We start from the raw sequence: 22,421 nt of genomic DNA, 5'->3' as shown, positions 1-22,421 counted from the left end.
CAGTTTTAACAAAAAGAATGACACAATGATACAGTGTTTCTTGTCAAATAGTTATTAAGCGTATTTGATTGACGGCTAAATTGTCCAATCCAATAAGAACATAAGGTGCGCTCAAATTGCGCAGTTGCTGCGGATGATGGACAACAGTTTTTCGCGAATAAAAAAATGAAAACATTATTGAAAAGAGAATTGTCCAATAGGATTACGACAGGTTAGGGCCCGCTTTTCCAGTCTGGCCAATCAAATGAAGGAAGAGGGCGGGAAGAAAGCAGGTGGGTAGCAACAGTTGCCCCGGTGAGGACGAAGCGCCATAGCCACGGTAGTCCTGGCGACAAGAACCCAGCAACGAGAATCAACAACAACAACCCGAACATTAAAAAAACAACGTCGAAAATACCAAGGGAACCCCCCCACTGGAGACTAGAGGTGAAAAAACAACAACTTTATTTCTTCGTCGTCTGATGTTTGAAATGAAAACGCAAGGAAATACTGCTGTTCTTGGTTTTTGTCGTCTGTTGTTCCGTAACCCCGATCGCATAGCTAGCTCTGGAACGAGGCGGAGGTGCGAGCGCGGCGGCGGCGCGCGGCCGCGTTCCAATCGCATGCGGTTGTTATGACGATGTCAAATCCGTGATTGGAGTACAAAATGGCGGGTGTTGGAATATGTGTGGTCGACGTACTTTTGTTTTAGCGAGCTAGTTGTGTTTTTTGGTAAGGCTGGAAAAACTCGATGTTAGGCTCGGGAAGCCGAAAGTGTAACTAGAGAAAGGCGACGCGTTATTTAATGGAGCCTGTTCCGTGTGCGGGAAATTATGTATTTGTAGGAAATCCCCTTTTTTTGTGTGTGTTCACTTTAAATAGCCGTCGTGTGGGTATTTCCAACTCATGTAAGAGTACATACATTTTAAAATGTATCAGTTTATATAGAAAGTTTTTGAGATAAAAGTTTTTTTGTCTTAATCAGTGAAAGTCGTAGCATATGGTTTGCCAGATCATCTTCCGCGGCTGTCACAGGAGGGAGGGGTGGAATAGGGAGGGGGTGGTGTAAAGAGTAAGGAGTGGCTAAGGAGGCGCCGGGCGTGATTGACATCCACGGCGGCCAATCGGAGAAGGAGTCTAACAATGGAAGCGCCAATGAGAAAAAGCGGTTATGCAAATCCTTGCAAAAGTGAAAGGGGGACAGATCGCCGCGCGCCGTCACGAGCGGAAAGCAGTTACGGTGTGGAGGAGGGGTTCGGTGTTCAGCTCGTCACCTGAGCGCGAGCCTTGCCCGTTGACAAGTGAATAAGAATTAACATTTAGCAGTGTTTTTAAACCGTGTTCACAATGCGACGGTTTTTAAACGTATAATTTATTTATTAGCCAATACGCGCACTGTTTTTTTTGGCAGCAGTCCTTCGCTTTTTACACGACGGTGAGTTTTGTTGTGGCTGAGGAAAAAGTAGTTGGATTAATTATTTAGATAATTAAAACAAGCACAACAAGGCGGCTATTATTTAACAGATTAATAGTAACCTCCAAAATGGGCTTGTGTTTTTTAAATCAAAACAGTCAGAACAAACAAAGAAGAAACACCTTTGCAACCTTGGAATTCAGGTGATGCCCCCCCCCATGTCGTCTGGAAACTACATATAACCCTTTTCAGCGTTTTATAAACGAAATGCAAACATTGCAAAACAAAGGGCGCAAAAATTACCTGAAGTAAAATTTATTCGACGGAAAGTGTCATTTAAAACGCACACGTTCGTTTACAGCTGTCACACGTAGACATGTATGAAGTTCGGAAGGATGGGGAATCCAACGGGAATGAATGGGCTTGCAGAGCCTCGAGGAAATACTAATAAATACATACACAGATACACAACACATTAATATAGTCATGTCCTCAGTGAGTCCCAGCAGTAACCCTAAATTATCACATTTTCATAAACGCGGAACAACACCATATATATATGAGGTGAATGACATGCAAATATACAGAAGTGGTGTAATATTAATGTCATATTGGACCAATAATTAACTACTGATTGGAGCCACTGAGGAAAATTAAGAGTTTAAAAAAAAAAAGTTCACATGCACAAGCCCTTTGTGTGTATGTGTGTGTTTGTATCACTCCTACAGTTTCACAAGTTCAGACAAAAACACCACTAAAAGTGTCCTGAAGCGAGTTACTGCTCTCCATCATTTTCCTAAATTCCTTTGTTCTTTGACTGATTTCGTGCAAAAGATTTAAAGCCACTCCCAGGGTACAGATTGTGTTCGCTGGCCTATTTACATACTGAAAGACAGGTGAGCACATTTAATATCTAAATATTTAATCATCTGAGAAATGAACGTCAGGTTTATTTGGCTGTAGAGGTTTGACGTGATTCCACACTGTTTATCCCCTCAACACATCCTTCATGCAGCGCGTTGATAATTCAGGGATTTATAAATTCCAGTTTGGATTTACATTTAAGAATCTGGCTGATGCTTTTCTCCAAAGTAACATGCAGCTTATAGTAATCAAAAGTTCACCAACTACAGACCGAGGGCTCGTATTCGTACATACGATTATTGAAGCACAGCCTGTTTGATAGTCATTCGTCATAGCGCACGTGTTGCGGTAGTTATTTACTAAAGTGTCATGCAGATGGTTAAATAGGTAGATAAAAAGTAGCAGGTGGTGGAGAACTAAGATACAAAGGCTTCAGGAGCTTGAGAGGAAAATGGGTTCAAAAGAGATGAGAATTAAGACCTTTCTTGAATCCTAGATGGATTAAGCAGTACTGAGGGAGAGAGGGAGCTCATTCAGCTGCATTGGGGCCAAAAGAAGAGACAGGCTTTAGATTTTAGGCACCTTGTGAGGAGGATGAGCAGGCAGCGACGGAGGCGTGTAAAGTTGGTACTCTGTTAACTGTGAAATTCATTATTAAAGCGTTTGTGTAATATAACAGAAAGGTTTATTTGATGTCTTTGATTCCATGCAATTAAGGTGAATTCTGTATGAGGAACCAGAGTCTGTTAGGTCAAGTAATCCTTAAGAAAAGTAATTGTGGGTAGAGGCACATTATTCCTTTTTCAAGGTTTTTTTAGAACTCAAGTGGGACACAAAGAGGCAACAAAAGACCCCCACAGCAGAAGGTCTTAATATATTACAGGAAGGTAATTAATTTGATGTGTATATGTGAATTCAGCTGCTAAAAAAATGCACGTATCAAGCGTACCACATTTAAATATGAATATTTAAAACTCCCCCGATGTGCTTTAACTTTAAGATTAGTTTTCTGATGTTTGTCAGTAAAATTTGTCAGCATAAAAGCTCTCTATTTTATTGAAAGCATTTGTTAAATGTGCAGGTATACAGCAGATCCATGTGATGTTCAAGCAGTGTCCTTTGAAAGAAGTGAACTTTGACCTTGAGCACTCAATTTTTTTGACCTGCCGCTAAAAAAGGCGCTGTCTTTTATTCACGTGGAATTTCTGAACGTATGAAGTAAAAAAAAAGAAATAGCGGTTTCAGCTCTCGGGCTTCGAAGCAACAGGGCGATGTTCCGTAGTGGACGTCACCACAGACTCTTTTCTCTTCGTGTACGTTTCGTTTGTTGCCAGGAAGCTCCTCGACAGCCTTTCCGCTGAAAAACAAAACCCCGCGTCCGCTACGGTTTTTTATCACTTTTCAGTTACACACCCTTTGTACAATCGACAGCAGCGATGGCTCGAAGAGGCCTCAGTGCGAAAGAGAACCATGGCATAATTAAAACATGCTTAATAATGAAAAGTTTTGACTACAAGTATTGCCAGTCTCTCTTACACTCATTCTTTGGTCTCGAACCTCATTTCTATCTTCTGTTCTTCGCTGCCTCCCTTGTTTACTTGCTGGCTTTTAGGGACAAACAGCTGTATTTATCAGTCACCGATTGATAACCTCTGTCCTTCATTCCCTTGCCAGTGGTGTGTGTGTGTGTGTGTGTGTGTGTGTGTGTGTGTGTGTGAGAGAGAGAGAGAGAGAGAGAGAGAGAGAGAGAGAGAGAGAGAGAGTGAGAGTGAGTGAGTTGCTTTCGCAATCCTCATTTGAACTGCCTTGCAGTAGGGGCCACGGTCTTTTCTAGGGGCTGGTCTTGTCGAGAGACTGTGTGTTGTAACCCAGCAACGGAAGTCTGCATTTTCACAAGTGTTTGCGTTAAGATCTTAACTTGCAAGGCTGTCATTAAAAGTTGAGATGCGGCAGTAATGGGAGACTCACCCCTTGCACCCGGACGACATGCGAGCGACGGACAGTGCTTGTTAAAGGTGTTGCGGGAAAGCGAATGCGAACCCCAGCCCTCTGCCCGTTTTCGGCGATAACAGCCAATTACCATTTCTTCTATATTCCGCTCAAAAAGGCTTCTTTGGAAGCACAGTTGCGTGGTCTTCATTCCATCTGCATACGATTAGCATGTTTGAGCGCTTCTTCATGTGAGCTGCTCACTGCAAGTTGATCCCCCCAGGGATGAGGAAAAACAATTTGAAAGAAATATGAGAGCGATGCGCTCGGAGGGAGACGGGGGCTTTGAACACTGCTCCCCGTGGCTGCAAGGCTGCAGAAGGTACCTGCTGTCGCACTGCATGGGTTGGGAGCTCGGCTCGAACCCCTCCCTGCGTTACCTAGTAGCGCTGCTGTCTCACAGCGCCTGGGTGGTGCGAGAGGACGTGGGTTCGATCCCTGCTCAGTCTGTGTGGAGTTTGCATGTTCTCCCCGTGTCTGTGTGGGTTTCCTCTGGGTACTCTGGTTTCCTCCCACAGTCCAAAGACACGCTGTTGAGGTTCCCCCATGGTGTGTGAGTGACAGAGAGAGTGTGTTCCACTGATGTGTGGATGAGCGACCCAGTGTAAGTAGTGTATCTAGCAGTGTAAGTCACTACAGTGAATAAGGTGTGTGGGCTGATAACACTAGATAAAGTTCATCTGAAGTTTCTTTGGAGAAAAGCCTCTGCTAAATAAATAAATGTAAATGTACCTGTGCACACCAGAACGGGACCCCGCTCACTGGTCACCGCAAGAGCAGCTTGCATCACGTTTTCAGTACCTTGTGATGCACTGTAGCCAGCTGGACTACAGCAGTGATCTTCCGTGGTATTTAGACGGCAGGTTAGGATGTAGAACTGATGCATTGGCTAATATGTACCATGGACTAATGTCTGTGTATGTGAGAGTGGTTCCGAAGGAGAGCACGCGCCATTCGTCATGACATCAGTCACATGGCCACAGAGCTCCGACCCCACACTGACCTGATGTTAAACACCCAGAGTTTCCACTGCCTTTTTTTTGCGTGTTTTTTCCCCCCACACTGTATACTGTTACTGTAGCCAGACGCCGCAAAGCTCTTTAAATCTCACAGTTTCAGTTGCGGTCTGGAGTGGCCTTTTCGGACAGGTCAGAGTTGAGGTCACAGATGTTCCCGTAAGAGGACACAAGTGCTGTGCAAATTCTGGCAGAACCTAGAAATTCCAGTCCCGGAGGACAAGTGATTGTATTGAATATTATATCTTATTAATGAATCCTTAAAACATTATTAATTAAGGGTTTTGACATGCTGCTTCAATTTTAATTCTATTCATTCATTATGTGGTGGTCCAGGGCCAATCCTGTGGGGCAGGGTACACCCTGGATGGGACAGCAGCATCGCAGGACAATCACACATTCATTCGCTCAGACGCACACACACAGACTATGGGCAATTTAGAGTGACCAGTTGACCAGAAACACAGCTCTGGACTGTGGGAGGAAACCAGAGCACCCAGAGGAAATCCATGTTGACACGTTTAATTTAAATTGTAGATATCCTTGCTTTTTCTTAGGTGTTTAGCTATTGTATTGTTATGTTGCCCTAAGTAGCATGTTCACTGTGTGTGTGTTAACCCCCCCCCTTCCCCACATCAACCTCCAGCCGTGGTGATGGCGACTCCAGGCTACGTGGAGGAGCTGCAGCAGCCCCCGCAGCAGCAAGGGGGTGCCCTGAGCGTGGCCCCGGGACAGCCACCCGCCCCTCCGCCAGCCGCTGCTCCAGCCCCCACCGTTTTTCTAGCGGAGCTGCAGACGAACGCCACCCCACCCCCAGCCGCCGCCCCACCGGCAGGCCAGACCACGCCCCCCGGCGCGGCCCCGGCGGCTCCGACTGCGACACAGAAGTCAGGGGGTCCCCTGGTGGTGGCCGCGCAGTCCGCACCCGCCCAGACGCAGTACGTCACTGCGGAGATACAGAGCTCCGCGCCACAGGCCAGCAACGGGCAGAACACACCACAGTACATCGTGGTCACGGTCACGGGTGAGAGACCTGTTTGCTGAATTCACGGAAGTGCAGAGTGTGGGTCAATGGTGTGTCGCTTGCATTCTAACAGTAGCCCTGGTGTTTGTTTTTCCACACATATTGGCTCCTGCGAGACACAGTAAATCAGGGCAGGTCTGTATAGTGAACAGAGGAGGAACCGGCCGAAGGACAGCAGGTAGCGTAGTAGTTAGAGCTCTTGCCTTCAATGCAAAGACCTGGGTTCGAATCCCTGCTTTGGTTGCACTGCCGCTGATAGGTTCTTAATTGAATTCTGAATTAATACAGTAACAATTGCTCAGCGGTATAAATGGATGCATCAGTATAAGTAGCGTTATGTACTTCATATCGCAATTAATATACAGTATATCAGTTAATTAAACACATAGTAAAATTGATTTTGCCAGAAACTTTCTTCACTTTAAACAAAACTGGAAGCACTATTGGTTTTTTTTTTCGTGTATTACCATTGTTGTTATTTAGTTTTTCTATATTTAGGAAACCACACATTCACGTGGACACTGCCAGTGATATCCAGTGCTGCTTGAAAGAATGTGGGCCACTAGTGTACTTGTGTAAACATGGTAGTTTTACCGTGAAATCCTCTAATTAAAACAGATCTTTCTTTTCTAAACTGAATTATTTTTATGCACAAATATCACGTGGTTTTCGCAGGAGTAGATGCGTGCAATGGAATATGTGCAGAACACAAAATGTACAGAAGTCAGTATCAGAGTGAGGGTATGAGCAATAGTACGTGAAGTCCAAGGTGAATCAGTGCAGTAACCAAAGTAGAGTATAAATAAGGCCACATTGCAGGACAAAGCATGGACGTGTGTGAAGGTAAGAGACCTGGTCCTGACATGGTCACCATGTGGTGACATTTACAGAATTACAGTTTATGTTTACATATTTCAGGCAACACTGTGGATGCAAAATAACCCATATTGTCATTCTGGGTCTTTAAGAACCGAATTTCTCCGTTTAATTAGTTGACTTTAGCCGGATAAAGCAAGGGTTACCCTTGAAATGAACCATTCCTTCTAAAAACAATTAATATTTAATACAGAATGACATTATTATGTATGACATGATTGAGATCAAATGTCCCACTGAGATGCAGGATGAGAAATTGCTCACAGGGTTCCTGGGACAATTGAATAAATTGCCATATAAACAATATGAGACATTATTTCTGTCCTTCCTATGAAAGGTGTGTAATTTGTCCTGGACAATGAACATGCATCGCTTGCCCAAAAGCGCCTCGAGCCGTGTTCGTATGGGTCACAGTACCACCAAATATGTTGTTGTTTACTGTTTAGAAATCGTTTTCGAAGCGAGAGGGAAGATTGAGAGGGTGTCGCCGTCACGGTCTCGCTGGGCCGGGTTTGCGCCGGGAAAGACCTGGGGCTGCGTGGCGAAGTGAGACGCCCATCCCCATGTTACACGTATGAGAGGCGTTGACCCGGATGGGCTGGAAATGGGCTCAAGACACATGGAAATTCAAGGTTCTAAGTGTGGCGTGCGGCAGGTGGCGTAGCAGTTAGGGCCGTCCCCTTGGAGTCTGAAGGTCCCGGGTTCAAATCTCTGTTTCTGCTCCAGGACCCTTGATCGAGGTATTTCCCCTGCATTGATACATTGATATGTTGAAATTTAAATGGGTAAATCAGTGTAAAAAGCCTCGAATACAAACCATTTTTGTTTTTAGTTACCTTTGCTTCAGCTAAATAATGATAACAATAATAATATCTGACTGATGGGATCTTCTTGTTGGTTTCAAGAAGTACACAAAGTCAGAAGCAGTCCAGCAGTCACTTTAAGAGGAAGTTGGCCAAACTGGCGATTACGTCTCATCCGGCGTCATGCTAACATGCTGTTCTGCACGTCGCCCTTATGTGTTTTCAGGCCCCTTCCTGAATTTCCTTCCTGCGGTTCAGGGTGTCTTGCCAACCCAGCTGGCCCGTGGCCCCTCGTGCCGGCGCTCGGACCGCGTAGGTTCAGCTCTTCGGCGTGTCTCTCCAAGAAACGTTCACTCTGCCGATCAGCCGTGTGTGTGAGAGCGTGTTTATTTCAAGGGTGTCTATAAGTGGAGCGACCTGCTCCGTATCACGTAACAGCAGTGTCGCATTTCAGGGACCGAGCAAGAGACCAGACGCTGAGAGCTGCGAAACCCCTTATTGTTCAGCAGCGCATTTCAGCCCGCAGCTCTCGGGCAACCTGTTCAAGAAAGGCTTTTCACCGTAATATCATAAACTCCCAAAACATGGGGGGGAAAAAAAGGTATATTTTGCGGATTTCTAGGAAGTTGTCCGAGCCCAGTCCCCGAACACAGCATCATTTAGAAACGCACAGTGTCCCCGTGCAGTATGGGAGACCATGCCGAAAAACACATGTCCTCTGCAGTGGACAAAATAAATGGCTGCTTCTCACTAGGTTATTTTTTTTCTTTTCATCGACTTTGAGTTGCTTCTTTTTTCCTTTCTCAAATAGTATTTATAGGTATTCAAATGGTATGCAAATGGGTTCAAATCCATGGAAAGAAGCCTATTTGGTTTGTTGCCCCACAGTATAAACTAAGGCAGCAGGTGCTGTCGTCGTTACAGCTGCCACCTTGCGATCGAAGGACCCGGGTTCGAATCCCCGCCACAGTTGTAGCACCCTTGGTCGAGCTGGTTCCCTGAACTGAGAGAGCAAAAGATGAGCCAGCTGTATAAATGGGTAAATAATGCGTACAAACCCAACACTGTAAGTGACCTCAGACAAAGGTGTCAGATAAATAATGAACAGTAATTATACGTAGTAATAATAAAGGTGACCATCGGGGCACCAAACATTAACATCCAGCGGTAAAGGGGCACGAGTGGGACGGCTTTATATGCAAGAGGTAAGTAAAATGTCCGGTGTACACGTGGTGCGCTCGGCTCCCTCCCCCGTTCCACCGTGCCCAACATGATATCCGTGTTTATACAAAGGGGGATTTTTCACCGCCATCTGCAGAGATTACCTGTCCAAGGCTACCCCCGCTCTGTGTGATATAAAGCTGCATGGGGGGAGCGGGAGCAAGGCTGGGGGTAGGAGAGCGCCCCGCTACTTCGGCCCTTGCGTCCCCAGAGCGATGTACTACCCCAGCTGGTTGTACGGCCTGGACGGCGGCCACCGTGAGTACAGGTCACCCTCCCAGGTTCCCCTTGAGCTCGCTGCCAGAGGTACCCCCCCAGGGCGATAACCCAGTGCGCTTCTGACCCAAGTTCTGAGACGGATGCTGATTGGCTGGCTGCGTGACTCACGGCTGCCCCTTCGGGTCTTTTTACCCGTGGCAGGTGTACCTGTACGGGGCATCAGCTGCAGTGCCCCTCGGCAGCGCTTCACCGTGGGAACCGAGTGCTGGTGGCATCTGTCTCAGGGGTGCCGTCTCTTTTCTGACATTCAACCGCACATTCTTACAATATGCGGGTGTCCGTTGTTTCTCTCTCTCTCTCGCAGCGGTGGCTGTGATGACTGTCATTGCATTGCGTCCGTGTGTGTGTGTGTGTGTGTGTGTGTGTGTGTGTGTGTGTGTCACAAAGCATGTTTATGATGTTCACGTTGCTCCCTCTCTGCCCAGAGGGATCCCTGCACTCCAGCGACTCTGTGTCCGACTCCAGCCCTCCGCCGCCCGTTGTGCAGACCGGGGTGCCCACACAGGTGGTGCAGCAGGTGCAGGCGGGTCAGCAGGTACGGCCACGTCGACACACCGTTTCACTTTCTCCATCGCAGCATCTCACACGTCCATGTTCTACACGGAGATCCCGGCGCACTTTTCTGCACTCGTGGTGTTATATAATAGTATTTTACCAGCGACAGCGTTAAGATCATTGGCCAAAATTGTGTCATGGTGGAAGTTTATTTAATTATGGATCTTTTGGTATAGCTTGTAATAGAGCCCCCTCTAATATGATCTGCATTTCATATTTATCACATTAATAATTCATATAATAATAGAGCTTTTTAAAATACAGGATTGTATGCATATATAAAATGTTGTGTAATTATAATTGTATAATCTGTTTACAAATGCTGCTCATGCATTGTAATTAAAGTTAAAATGGTCTTTTTATTTTTTATTTCCATTAATACATTTATGCATTTCATCTGAGGGACTCGACACAGTGAGCATTACCACAAAAAGTAGTTGTACTCTTCTGTTTAAAAGCATTTCTTTCAATCAGAAACGCGTATGCCGATTCGGCCGACCCAGCTGTGAATTACCGGGCCCTTGGCTTGAATCTGATCTCCAAAGTGAAATGAATTTTGCTCACATATATTTAATGAGCCTTTTAATGGGTTCAAGTCGTATTTGTGATTAATGTCACCACTTTGCACGAGGAAAACAATTATCAGATACTTGAAAAACTCTAATACGTACTCAGATTTACTCCTCTCGAGTACTGTTGTAATGTTAATCACGCCGTCTGCGCGGGGTCTAAAGCTGCGAAGCACATCGATGTGGCGCATGTGATTCAGATGTTGAATCGGTGAGTTAGTAAATAGTTCAAATGAGCTACTAGAGTTAACTAGCTCAGCCAACAAGTTCAAAGGGGCCAGCTCATTTATTCATTTAGCGGATGCTTCTCCAAAGCCTAGCACAGAGTTAACAAAAGTGCATTACACCAACATGCAGAGAGGTACAGGTGCAGATTACAGTTCTCTCTTAGTCCAACATTGCCGCTTTTGCCCGCGCACTTTGCACAAGTAGCTGTCCATAGAACTGAGAGGGAATACAAAAGTGTTTTTTTTAACAGGTGAGCAGAGGTTTACGGAGCCGATAGGGAATTCGGAGAGAAGTGCATCTGAAAGAGGTGTGTTTTGAGACCCTTTGTGACCGTTGAGAGGGATTCAGCAGTTCTGAGTGAGAGGGGGAGGTCATTCTACCACTTCGGAGCCAGAAGCAGAAACCTTTCATTTTGGACCTCTTATATATACATGGGACCACCATGCGGGCAGAAATGGAGGCGTAACGCAGTCTAGTTGGGGTGTAGTGAGTGATCGGACCTCGTAGGTATCAGATCCACCGATGGTCTTGTAGGCCGAGTCTTGAACTTGATACGAACGGCTACAGGCAGCCAATGCACAGCTCACGACTCGTGCGGCACCGTTCGGTACGAGCCGGAGAGCCTCGATGGCAGAGGCTGGGAGACCAAACAGGGAGAGTTGCAGTAGTCCAGGTGGGCTATCGCCATGACCTGCACCAGAAGCTAACCCATCTTTAGCTAATTCATCTGATGGCGCGAAAGAGTTAGCGTTAGCTACCCCTCTGCCCGTTCGGTGCAACATCACTGTATCCCTGTCTGCAGAGATCAGTCGTGCAGACGGTATCCCAGGCGGCCAAGACGGGACAGAGCAACCAGCTGAACGTCACCAACCTGCAGCCGGTTCACCTGACTCAGGAGGTGAGCCATACGCACATCGCTCAACATTCCTAACGCAGCAGCTTCAACGTACTGAGATGGTAAAACTCTGACTGAACCGTAGGTGGGATTTGCAACGATCCAAACAATAACAGAGCAAGCGTTGTAATGATCAGCACAAATTTCTCACGTTTTGTGATATTAACGAATAAATATTCTGTACTGTACAGTTCATCCCTCTGTGGGAGGCTGTAGAAGCCAGCAAGATCTTTCCAAATGCAGAACCAGCATGTGGTTGAGACCAAGGAGATTGTAGAGTCAGAGAGCAAGACAGACTGAGACAGGTGGACATGGGAGCTGCTATGGGGGTAGCAGCGGCACCTGGAGCCCTGTGTGCCCCCCGCACGTACGCCCTTTCCCCCCCACCCCTGCTACTCCACCTCGCCCCATCTCAGGTGACTTTGGGCAGCAGCCCATGGTGCTCCTTGCTCCCCGGTGGCAGTGGCACAGTCTCTGTACCAGGTGCAGCTGTAGGACATCAGCGCTACCCCCAGCGTTATTGGAAGAGAAGGGATCCAGGTTGGAGGGTTTGTGTGAAGAGGATGACGGAAAGTTCAGATGAAGGTCCCTAGGTGAATAGCGTCTTGCGTGAACATGTTCCAGGTATACAGGTCCCGGGCTGGCTCTATCACCCTCAGTGTGTGCGGGTTGTATTCCACCGCACATCGTAGGTTAAACTAGCACAAAACGTGTGTCCCCAGGCTTCCAGAAGTTCCAGGAAGCGGGAAATCCAGAGATTGTCATATTAACATGAATACTAATAATGAGTGTAAGAGATTACACTGATACACAAAGATCGTGTAAATTGGTGTGTGTGTGTGATACGGTTGCATAGCTGGGGTAGTAGTGTAATGGTTAGTGCTGTCTCGTTTGGACTCGGAGGACCAGGGTGCAGTTCCACCTAATGCTTCAGAACCCTTGACTGAGGCGCTTAAAATGACCAAGCTGTTTAAATGGCTGAATCACAGTAAGTGACTTAACACTGTAAGTTGCTTTGGACCAAAGCATCAGCTACATGAATAAATATCTTAGCGGTTAGTGTTGCAGTGAAGTGGGACTCCCTCCCACTAGGGGGCACTGCTACTCTAAATCGGCATGTTTCCGTTTCAGGTGCAGCAGCAGCTCCAGCAGGTCCCTGTGCAGCACGTTTACTCCAGTCAGGTGCAGTACGTTGAGGGCGGAGATGCCAGCTACACCACCAGCACCATGTGAGTGTCTGCCGCACGCACACCAGCTGCTGGTCGGGATGCCCGGTCAGCTTCTCTATCTTCTCCCCGCCCTTCCTGTAAGCATGTACTCACGTGTCCTCGTGGTCATCTCCTACCCCCTCGTCCCCAACCCCGCACCCTCCATTTGCAGACGCTCCGGCAGCTACACCTACACCGACACCCCTCTGTACACCCAGTCTGCCGCCACCACTTACTACGAAGCCCCGCCTGCCTCGGGGTCGCAGGTCACCACGCCGGCCACCTCGCAGACCGTGTCGGTGACGGCGGGAGGGGGCGCCGTATCCATGTTTGTGTCCGGGACGGGACAGATTGTGGCGAACGCCACGTCGGGCACAGGCGGGAGTGGCACCGTGGCTGTGGCAGCGGGCAGCGCGCCCAGTGGGGCAGCGGCGGGGGCAGGGGGTGCATCGGGAGGCGGCAGCAGCGGAGGCAGCTACGTCATCCAAGGAAACTACATGCTGAGCGGCGGCACCACCAATCAGAGCTACTCCCACAGCATCCGCGCATCACCCGCCACGGTGAGCGCCGCCTTGTCTCGGCATGGGGTTCGCGTGTTCTTGCCGTGTTCGCGCGCTCTGCCTCCGCTTTGCACGTATTGTGGATGATGGAGGGGTGCAGGTGAAGAGTTTAACCTCCGATACAGTATGTGGGAGCGGCCAGCAGTTCACAGGCATCCAGTCCAGCATGTTCCCCACCCCAGGTGATATGCTTTCCATCACTGACTGATCGTGATCTTCGCTGAACAAATGGTGGCTGAATGCAGTTGTATTGATCGGTGGGTGGGTGGATCGTGGACCTGTTCGGCAGAATGGACGGATTGCTGAATAGAAGGGTGGATGGACCCATGGATTGCATGATGGACGGATGAGTGGATATATGTACTTGGATTTTGTACACATGCATGTGTGTGGTGAAGTGAGGGACTGAGCACTCTGTCTTCCCGTCAGGTGCAGTGGCTACTGGACAACTACGAGACGGCGGAGGGCGTGAGTCTTCCCCGCTCCACGCTCTACTGCCACTACCTGCTGCACTGCCAGGAGCAGAAGCAGGAGCCAGTCAACGCGGCTTCCTTCGGGAAACTCATCCGCTCGGTGTTCATGGGGCTGCGGACACGCCGGCTAGGCACGCGGTGGGCATCGCCAAGGGGGCGGACCCCACTCATCGTGCGGACCGACAGCACGACGGATGTCGATATTTACCTGCCTGAAATCTGTGTCTCAGGGGCAACTCCAAGTATCACTACTACGGGCTGCGGATCAAGGCGAGCTCCCCGCTGCTCCGGCTCATGGAGGACCAGCAGCACCTGGCCATGCGGCAGCAGCCCTTCTCCCAGAAACAGAGGTTCGCTCTTTGCACGCGCCATTCTCGCCCTCTTTTCTGCCATCGGCCATGTTTCATTTGAGCGACTTGTGCCTTTTTTTTCTCGCCGTGTTTCCGAAGATTAAAGCCAGTGCAGAAGGTGGAGGGGATGACCAACGGAATGGCCCAGGGGGCGGGGCAGCAACAGGCGGCCGGCCTTTCTGACATAAGTTCCCAGGTGCACCAGTACCAGCAGTTTCTGGGTGAGTGATAAAGGAGGATGATTTTACATCCGGAGTTTATCTTGTGGTGTGTTTATTCTTTACGTTTTCTCATTTTACTAGCGCTTTTCTCCAAAGCGGCTTACAATTATTATTTGCATTTGGGATTTCAACCTGCGATCTTTGAATCCAAAGCCAGCAGCTCTCACCACTACAGTACCAGCTGTCTCAGTCTTTGAATAAGAGCAGCAGGTGGTGTAGTGGTGAAAGGTAGTAAAAATTACCTAGCTGTATAAGTGGGGGGGGCCGCGGTGGCGCAGTGGGTTGGACCGGGTCCTGCTCTCCGGTGGGTCTGGGGTTCGAGTCCCGCTTGGGCTGCCTTGTGACAGACTGGCGTCCCATCCTGGGTGTGTCCCCTCCCCCTCCAGCCTTACGCCCTGTGTTGCCGGGTTAGGCTCTGGCTCCCCGCGACCCTGTATGGGACAAGCGGTCCAGACTGTGTGTGTGTGTGTGTGTGTGTGTGTATATGTGTATAAATGGGTAAGTCACTGTAAGAAGCTTCATGTTGTAAGTTGCTTTGGAAAAAAGGGTCTGATAAAGGAATGAAATATACAGTGGTACCTCTGTACTTGTTGTTAATTGGTTCCGGGAGGCGCGACGAGTACCAAACAAATTTTTCCCATAAGGAATAATGTAAATAAATTTAATGCGTTCCCAAACCAAAGACAATGCAGGGCAATATGTAAAAAGACAGGGTTGTATGTCATTACTTTACATGAGAAATAAACCTAAAAATTTTTAATTCTTCTTTAATCTTAATGATGGCGGAGACCCTTGTTCTGGGCATACCCTATTCCCTAAGCAAGATCAGTAATGCAAATACCGCTCTCATATTTGCCTATTATTTCTTTTTTTTGGCTCAATGGTGGTGCGAAGTAATTTTCTTTCCTGCTCAGTGCTGTCACTGCTCATTTTCTTAGGACCAACGATGAGAAATACACACACACACACACACACACACACACACACACACACACACACACACACACACACACATCGTTAGAACCGCTCGTCCCATACGGGGTCACGGGGAACCGGAGCCTACCCGGTAACACAGGGTGTAAGGCCGGAGGGGGAGGGGACACACCCAGGACGGAACACCAGTCCGTCGCAAGGCACCCCAAGCGGGACTTGAACCGCAGACCCACTGAAGAGCAGGACCTGGTCCAACCCACTGCGCCACCGCACCCCCACGATGAGAAATAAGCGCAAAAATACACAAAATGACCGCAGAAGCTAAGATAAGACCGCATGGGGATGTGCACAGGGCAAGAGTTACCGCGTGACCCTTTGTTTTGACTGGAAAGGGTAGCGAGTCACGAGGCAATCGGCACCGACAAGTTCTAGCTTGCTCGTCGAGTACTGAACAAACGACGAGTACCAAGACAAAATTTTCGCATCAAAATGCGTCGAGTACCGAATTCGACGAGTTTCAAAGCGGTCGAGTACCAAGGTATGACTGTATGTGTAAGAATAATTCTGTTCTCACTGTTCCCACCAGACGCCTCCCGTGCCCTGCCTGAGTTCTCAGACATCGATCTCCAGGCCAAAGTGCTGCCTGATGGGATAGCGCTGGAGCACATCAAGAGCTATCAGCTGCTATACCGGGAACACTGCGAGGTGCCGTGCCGAGCGAACGCATCTCTATGGCGGCGGAGGCCACGCGTTCGCAAGCGCTCCACAAGTAACATTCCCTAACTGTGTCGCCCTCTCCATCAGGCCATCCTGGATGTGATGATCAACCTACAGTTCACCCTGGTGGAGACACTGTGGAAGACCTTCTGGAGGTTCAGCGAGAATCCATCTAGTGAGGCGGACTCGCTCAGCGTGTGAGTCGCGTGCTGTCTCGTGTCCCCAAGGGCCTTCTGGGAGATGTAGACGTCCGGGCAACGTGGAGAAGGTGGAGCTGAAATTCTGAGGCCAGTTACTTAAGAGTTTCTGGCTCAAGGGTTGGGTTTCTTTTGGGTTCACCTCAGCAGGTGGAGTTGTGCTTAGAGAGCTGCTTTGCTTTTTAAGAATCCAGGTTCGAATCCCAGCTCTTACTGCAGTACCCCTGATCAAGGGACTTGTACTGAACTGATATAGTAAAAATCATCCAGCTGTATAATTCACTGAACAACTGGCGACCAAACATGGTTCTATCAATCAGTGGATTGACTGGTGGGTGACTGATAAATCTTATGATTTAGATTGCATGATTGAATCAGGCCATGTAGGGCATCTGGTTGCGTAGTGTAGTGGCCGCAAAGGTTGAGGGTTCGACTCCCACCTCTAACTCTAGAACTCTTGAGCAAGGTACTTACCCTAAATTGCTGAAGTAAAGATTACCTTGCTGTGTAAATGAGTCAATAATTGTAGAGAGTTTAACATTGTAAGTTGCTTTGGAAAAGAGCGGCAGCTGAATGAGTAAATGTACATGAGTCTGTCCGTGGCTAATGGCAGAGATCGAATGCCAATCAGAAGACCACTTCCAATGATGTGTCCATCTTAGAACGCACCCAGTGCCTTGGTTGAACACCTGCTGGTACTCCTGGCTTTTGCAGTTAGTTGTGAGCAGTTGCCGTAATCCCCCCCCAATGTCTACAGCCGCTTGTCCGAAGTGGGGTCGCGGCGAGCCGGTGCCTAACCCAGCAACACAGGGCGCAAAGCTGAAGGGGGAGGGGACACACCCAGGATGGGACGCCAGTCCGTTGCAAGACACCCCAAGCAGGACTTGAACCCCAGAGGCGCCAGAGAGCAGGACCCGGCCAAACCTACTGTGCCACCGTGCCCCCGGTTGCCATAATCATCGCCACAGTAATTAAACTAAAAAATCGTGAGCGAACATTACAGAAACGTCACAGGTGACCATGAGAATCGAGGTGCTGCTGTCGGTTGCCCTTGGTGGCATGGATGTCCTGCTACACTTTTGGAATAATTTCAACTCCGCTCACAGTTTTTTTCCAAACATCTCTCGGAAAAGTAAACCCACCTGGTTTTTAATAAAAATGTGTTATTTATGGGAGGGCTGTTGGATAAGTAAATTGCTGAAGTTTCTGGTCCCAGCTGGCCCACACTTTCTCTGTGAACCCTGACGTTTCCCTGCAGCCACGATGAGTCGGAGAAGCGGCTGCCCAAGGCGTGCCTGGTGCTGCTGTGTAAGTACGAGCCGGTGCTGCGCTGGAGCCGCCAGTGTGACAACACGCTGTACCAGGGCCTAGTGGAGATCCTCGTGCCCGACGTGCTGCGGCCCATCCCCAGTGAGTGCCGTCGACCCGACAAGCGTGTCAAAACTCGCTGCTCGCTCGGTGACGGGTCGCGCTGTCCTCCCTCCTGCCCCTCCCCCGCATAGGTGCCTTAACGCAAGCCATCCGCAACTTCGCCAAGAGCTTGGAGAGCTGGCTGACCAACGCCATGATGAACATCCCCGAGGAAATGGTCCGAATCAAGGTGCCTAGTGCGCGTGTACTTCAGCAAACACACACACACACACACACACACAGAAAGAGATGAGTTTGATTAAAAATAACATACTGGGGGCAGCAGGTGCCGTAGCGGTTAGAGCTGCTGTCTTGCACTAGAAGAACCCAGGTTTTGAATCCCGCCTCCTGCTCAAGTACCCCGATCACGATACCTACCCTGAAAACTATCCAACTGTGCAGATAAGTAAATAACTTTAAGTAGCTTTGGAGAAAAATGTCCACTAAATAAATGAATAAAATAAGTTCTCATGCTGATATATATATATAGGACTGTATTGACTTTGAATCTGTGGATACAACTGAGATTTTTGTGGTTTGTATGTCCTGTGTCGTAATTTAAGTCGAAATCAGAGTTCGGTTGAACTGTATTTGTAAATACTACATGGAAATCATTAACACACTGTGTAGAAAAGCCTTGTGAACTTCTCGATCCTCTCCAGGTGACATCTGCCAGCGCGTTTGCGCAGACGCTCCGCAGATACACCTCCCTCAACCACCTAGCCCAGGCGGCGCGTGCCGTCCTCCAGAACACCGCGCAGATCAACCAGATGCTGAGCGATCTGAACCGCGTGGACTTCGCCAACGTGCAGGTTCGTTCCACGCTCTCTGACCCTGCCTTCCTGCAGCAGTAGCAGCGTGCGGCGGCCACAACCTGACGCTTCTCTCTCTTCCTCCAGCTCTGTCTCTGGCTGTAAGGAACAGGTCTCGGGGTGCGTGGGTAGTACTGCGGTAGAAAGACGGTAGCTGTGGTTAGTGGTTTGGCTGAGGAGTGTGGTAGCTATGTTGGTGGCTGTGCAGTGCTAGCAGGAGCCCCTCGATAGCTGGGAGGGCTGGTACCCGTAGCAGTAGAGTTGAGTACCTTCAGGTCCTTGACTTGCAGGTAGGTTAGCGCCAGTGTAGTGTATTAGTGTGACCGTGACCATGACTTGCCAATGGATGGACTTTGCTGGCACTCAGATTCTACTCTCCGGACCCCCAGGAGCAGGCGTCGTGGGTGTGTCGCTGTGAGGACCGTGTGGTGCAGCGACTCGAGCAGGACTTCAAGCTCACGCTGCAGCAACAGAACTCGCTGGAGCAGTGGGCAGCGTGGCTGGATGGCGTTGTCTCCCAGGTGCTGAAGCCGTACCAGGGAAGCCCCGCGTTCCCCAAGGCGGCCAAGCTCTTCCTGCTCAAGTGGTCCTTCTACAGGTGCGACACCGCAACACTGCAGTCTGCGTATTGCTGATGTGGCTGTATTACTGCGATTTCTATAACGGATGGGGTGGCACCAGCGCTACCCGCTGTGCGCAATTTGTACGTGTTTTTCCTCCCAGTCTAACAGTATAACTTGTGTTTCAAGTGGATCAATGGCTCTCAGCTGCCCACAGTGAGTGAATGTGTGTGTGTGATTGCCCAGTGATGGACTGGCGTCGCATCCAGAATATACCCTGCCTCACATCCTTTGCTTCCAGGATAGTCTCTGGATCACCGTGTCCCTGCATTGAGCACATTGTTATTGACACTGGATGGATGGAATTATAAATCCGATGTGAGAAACAATTAGTTCTCATCTTGTTTCTCCCCTTTTCCCAAATACTAACGTCACGGTGATGCCTCTGCCCCTCCCCACCAGCTCCATGGTGATCCGGGACCTGACCCTGCGCAGCGCTGCGAGCTTTGGCTCTTTCCACCTCATCCGCCTGCTGTACGATGAGTACATGTACTACCTGATTGAGCACAGGGTGGCGCAGGCCAAGGGGGAGACGCCCATCGCTGTCATGGGAGAGGTATGGCGGCTGACAGTCACTCGACGGGGCTGAAACGTGTCGGAATGTCGTGGGGTCATGCCGACCGTGTCTCTGCTTCCTCCTCAGTTCGCCAGTCTGGGCAGAAGCCTGAACACGCTGGATCCCGACAAAGGTGCGCGGTGGCGTCTTTTTTTCTTTCTCCTCTCTCTGTGGCTGTGCCGTTCTCTTCCTGTTAACTCTCACTCCGTTTTGCGTGTGTCTGTCAGAAGAGGAGGAGGAGGAGGAGGAGGAGAGCGAGGACGAGTGCCAGGAGCTGTCCCTCCCTTCGGATTCCACTGGCCTCGGGGAGGAGTCGCTGGAGCCGCCTGCTAAGCTGGCTCGGACCGACCCCAGTGCGCTATTCAACACCAGCCATGCTGACAACTGATAGCACCCGTGCGGACCCACACGCACAGAGCAGCACCTACTCTTTCAACAGCTACACAGATACGAGCTCAGATACAGGCACATGGACACTTTAATTGTAAGCCCTGATGCGTGGCCTAGGACAGTAACACACACACACACACACACACACACACACAATGTTCTCAGCCAACCTGAGAGTCAAGTCATCAGGTACAAGTCCTTCCCGGGATGCCTGGGCACTTGGACAACGAGTGAAGGATTCTGAAACCCTGCAGTAGGTGGTGTGTAAGTTGAGGCCTAGACTAAAAAGGAGGGGCTTCACCTGTCAGTCAAAGTCCTTCAAGCCCACTGGCCTGTGGAATGCATGATGGGAGGGGCTTGTGGACTCGAGTGTGTGTGGATGTAGCCAATGGTCACACTTGTCACCGGGTGTTTGGCCATGAGCTTCTTTAGTACCATTTTGCGCTGTCAAGAGTGTCAACTTTGAAAAAGTGTGTTGACGCTTTTTGTGACCCAAGTCGACTTGTCGCAGTACTTGGTACTCAGTACTGGAATCAGCCATGTTGGGTTCATGATTGGAGAGCACAAAACTCAGACCTGGACAGCTAAGGGTCCAAAGCAGGTTCCACTCGCTTGCTGCGGTCTCTCGCCTTTGGCTACACAGCAGTATCTGCACGAGCCGTGTGCCTTGTACACGTGAAGCTGATGTGTGTTTCCTCAACACTTAGTGCCCGTTCGGTCTCTCGACAGTCATCGCCACATTTGATCCGGAGACCCCACCGGTTTTACGCCACCAAAACATTTCACAGTTGTCTCCATTTCATTCTCATTTCTATGCCAAACAAACAGCCACCTTTACAGATCTAGCTTTGTCTTTCAGTGGGGCAGAGGTGTGTAATGAGTATTTTCAACCTATCATCTGTCGGTGGGCCTGGTGTTTCTACAAGTGCTGTTTTAAACTCTTGCGTGTGTCTGTGTTTTGGCAGCCAAGGCCAAGAGCAGGAGCCTCGCAGTTGTAGGTCTCCTTCAGGCTTGGGTGTCTGAGTAGAGTTGGACATAAATCACAATGACCCATAATCACTATAAAAACAGCATTTCCATGTGAAGAAATATTCATCTTCAGTGATGTTTGTGGAGTCATTCCAATTGACCTGCCACTGACTGACAGCATCATGAGCTTTTTTGTCTTTTTTTAAACTTAGGAGTGTATGAGGAAAGGTGAATGCTGTGGATGAACCACTAAGACTAGAGCTCTGCCCACCACCTACCATCAAGTCCACTCTATCTTCCACTCATTACTTGTCCCCCTTTTTTCGCTCTTCCCAATAGATCCCATCTGGTTCTACTCACTCAACTTCAGTGTTAATTACTTTTTGTCTTTAAAATGCATATTCACAAATGCTGCCCAGCAGTTCTGTCAATTTCTACTCTGAAACCAGAATTCCAGTCTGCTGTTCGTCCTTCAGGGTAAAAACTGGACACACGGCAAGGACATTTTCAAATGAATTCTCTCATACAAGTTTTTGATGACTCGACATGTGAATATGACCAGCCAAGACCTATTCCTTGGGAAATAAAATATTTTAAGATATTAATGCATTAAAATCTTCTGAAAATGCACATGGTCAGAGACATGGTAATTTTTGATTTTGTAGTGACAGTCAAAGGCGGGGGGGGGGGTGTGGTGGCGGCGCAGCAGGCTTGACTGGGTCCTGCTCTCCCATGGGTCTGGGGTTTGAGTCCCGCTTGGGGTGCCTTGCGTCGGACTGGCTTCCCGCCTTGGGTGTGTCCCCCCCCCCCTCCAGCCTTGCGCCCTGTGTTGCCGGGTTTGGCTCCGGCTCACCGCGACCCCGCTTGGGACAAGCGGCTTCAGACTGTGTGTGTGTGTGTGTGTGTGTGTGTGTATATAACATCCCAAACAGCAGGAAAAAAATCTATATGAACTGTAACACGAAACAGGCATAGAAAGCTGTGAATATATGCACCACAAAACTGTCGTAATATCAGATGTCATATTCTTACACGACCAAACAGACAACGGTCGTAACAGTACGTTAGACACATGGACTCAGCCATGGAACAAGTGACCGAGAAAATACCACTTTGTCGTTTAAACCAGGTGGTGTAAAAAGGGATTTTTTTTCCCTGAAATTGGTAGTTTGGAATTCAATCGCTGATGCCCAGTGACCCTAATAAAGTCACTAGAATATACATTGCATATATATATATATATATATATATATATAATATATATGTATATGTGCAAATTGCCTTTGCAATCAC

General features: G+C 48.8%; 1 protein-coding gene across 1 annotated transcript; it reads left to right on the top strand.

The window, feature by feature from the left end:
• The first annotated feature begins 282 nt into the window (after positions 1-282).
• Positions 283-21,858, top strand: rfx1b (regulatory factor X, 1b (influences HLA class II expression)). Its single transcript, XM_029247824.1, has 18 exons — positions 283-426; positions 5,909-6,286; positions 9,891-10,000; positions 11,620-11,715; positions 12,844-12,941; positions 13,093-13,480; positions 13,910-14,091; positions 14,184-14,303; positions 14,403-14,524; positions 16,044-16,162; positions 16,262-16,371; positions 17,630-17,781; positions 17,874-17,971; positions 18,444-18,593; positions 18,983-19,191; positions 19,616-19,769; positions 19,857-19,902; positions 19,997-21,858. The coding sequence occupies exons 2-18, from the start codon at positions 5,917-5,919 to the stop codon at positions 20,155-20,157; spliced, it is 2,685 nt and encodes an 894-aa protein (XP_029103657.1). The 5' UTR covers positions 283-426; positions 5,909-5,916; the 3' UTR covers positions 20,158-21,858.
• Positions 21,859-22,421: the final 563 nt, after the last annotated feature.

Source organism: Scleropages formosus, chromosome 2 (assembly GCF_900964775.1).
Source record: "Scleropages formosus chromosome 2, fSclFor1.1, whole genome shotgun sequence".
Classification (NCBI taxonomy): domain Eukaryota; kingdom Metazoa; phylum Chordata; class Actinopteri; order Osteoglossiformes; family Osteoglossidae; genus Scleropages; species Scleropages formosus.
This window is presented reverse-complemented; position numbering and strand designations above follow the sequence as displayed.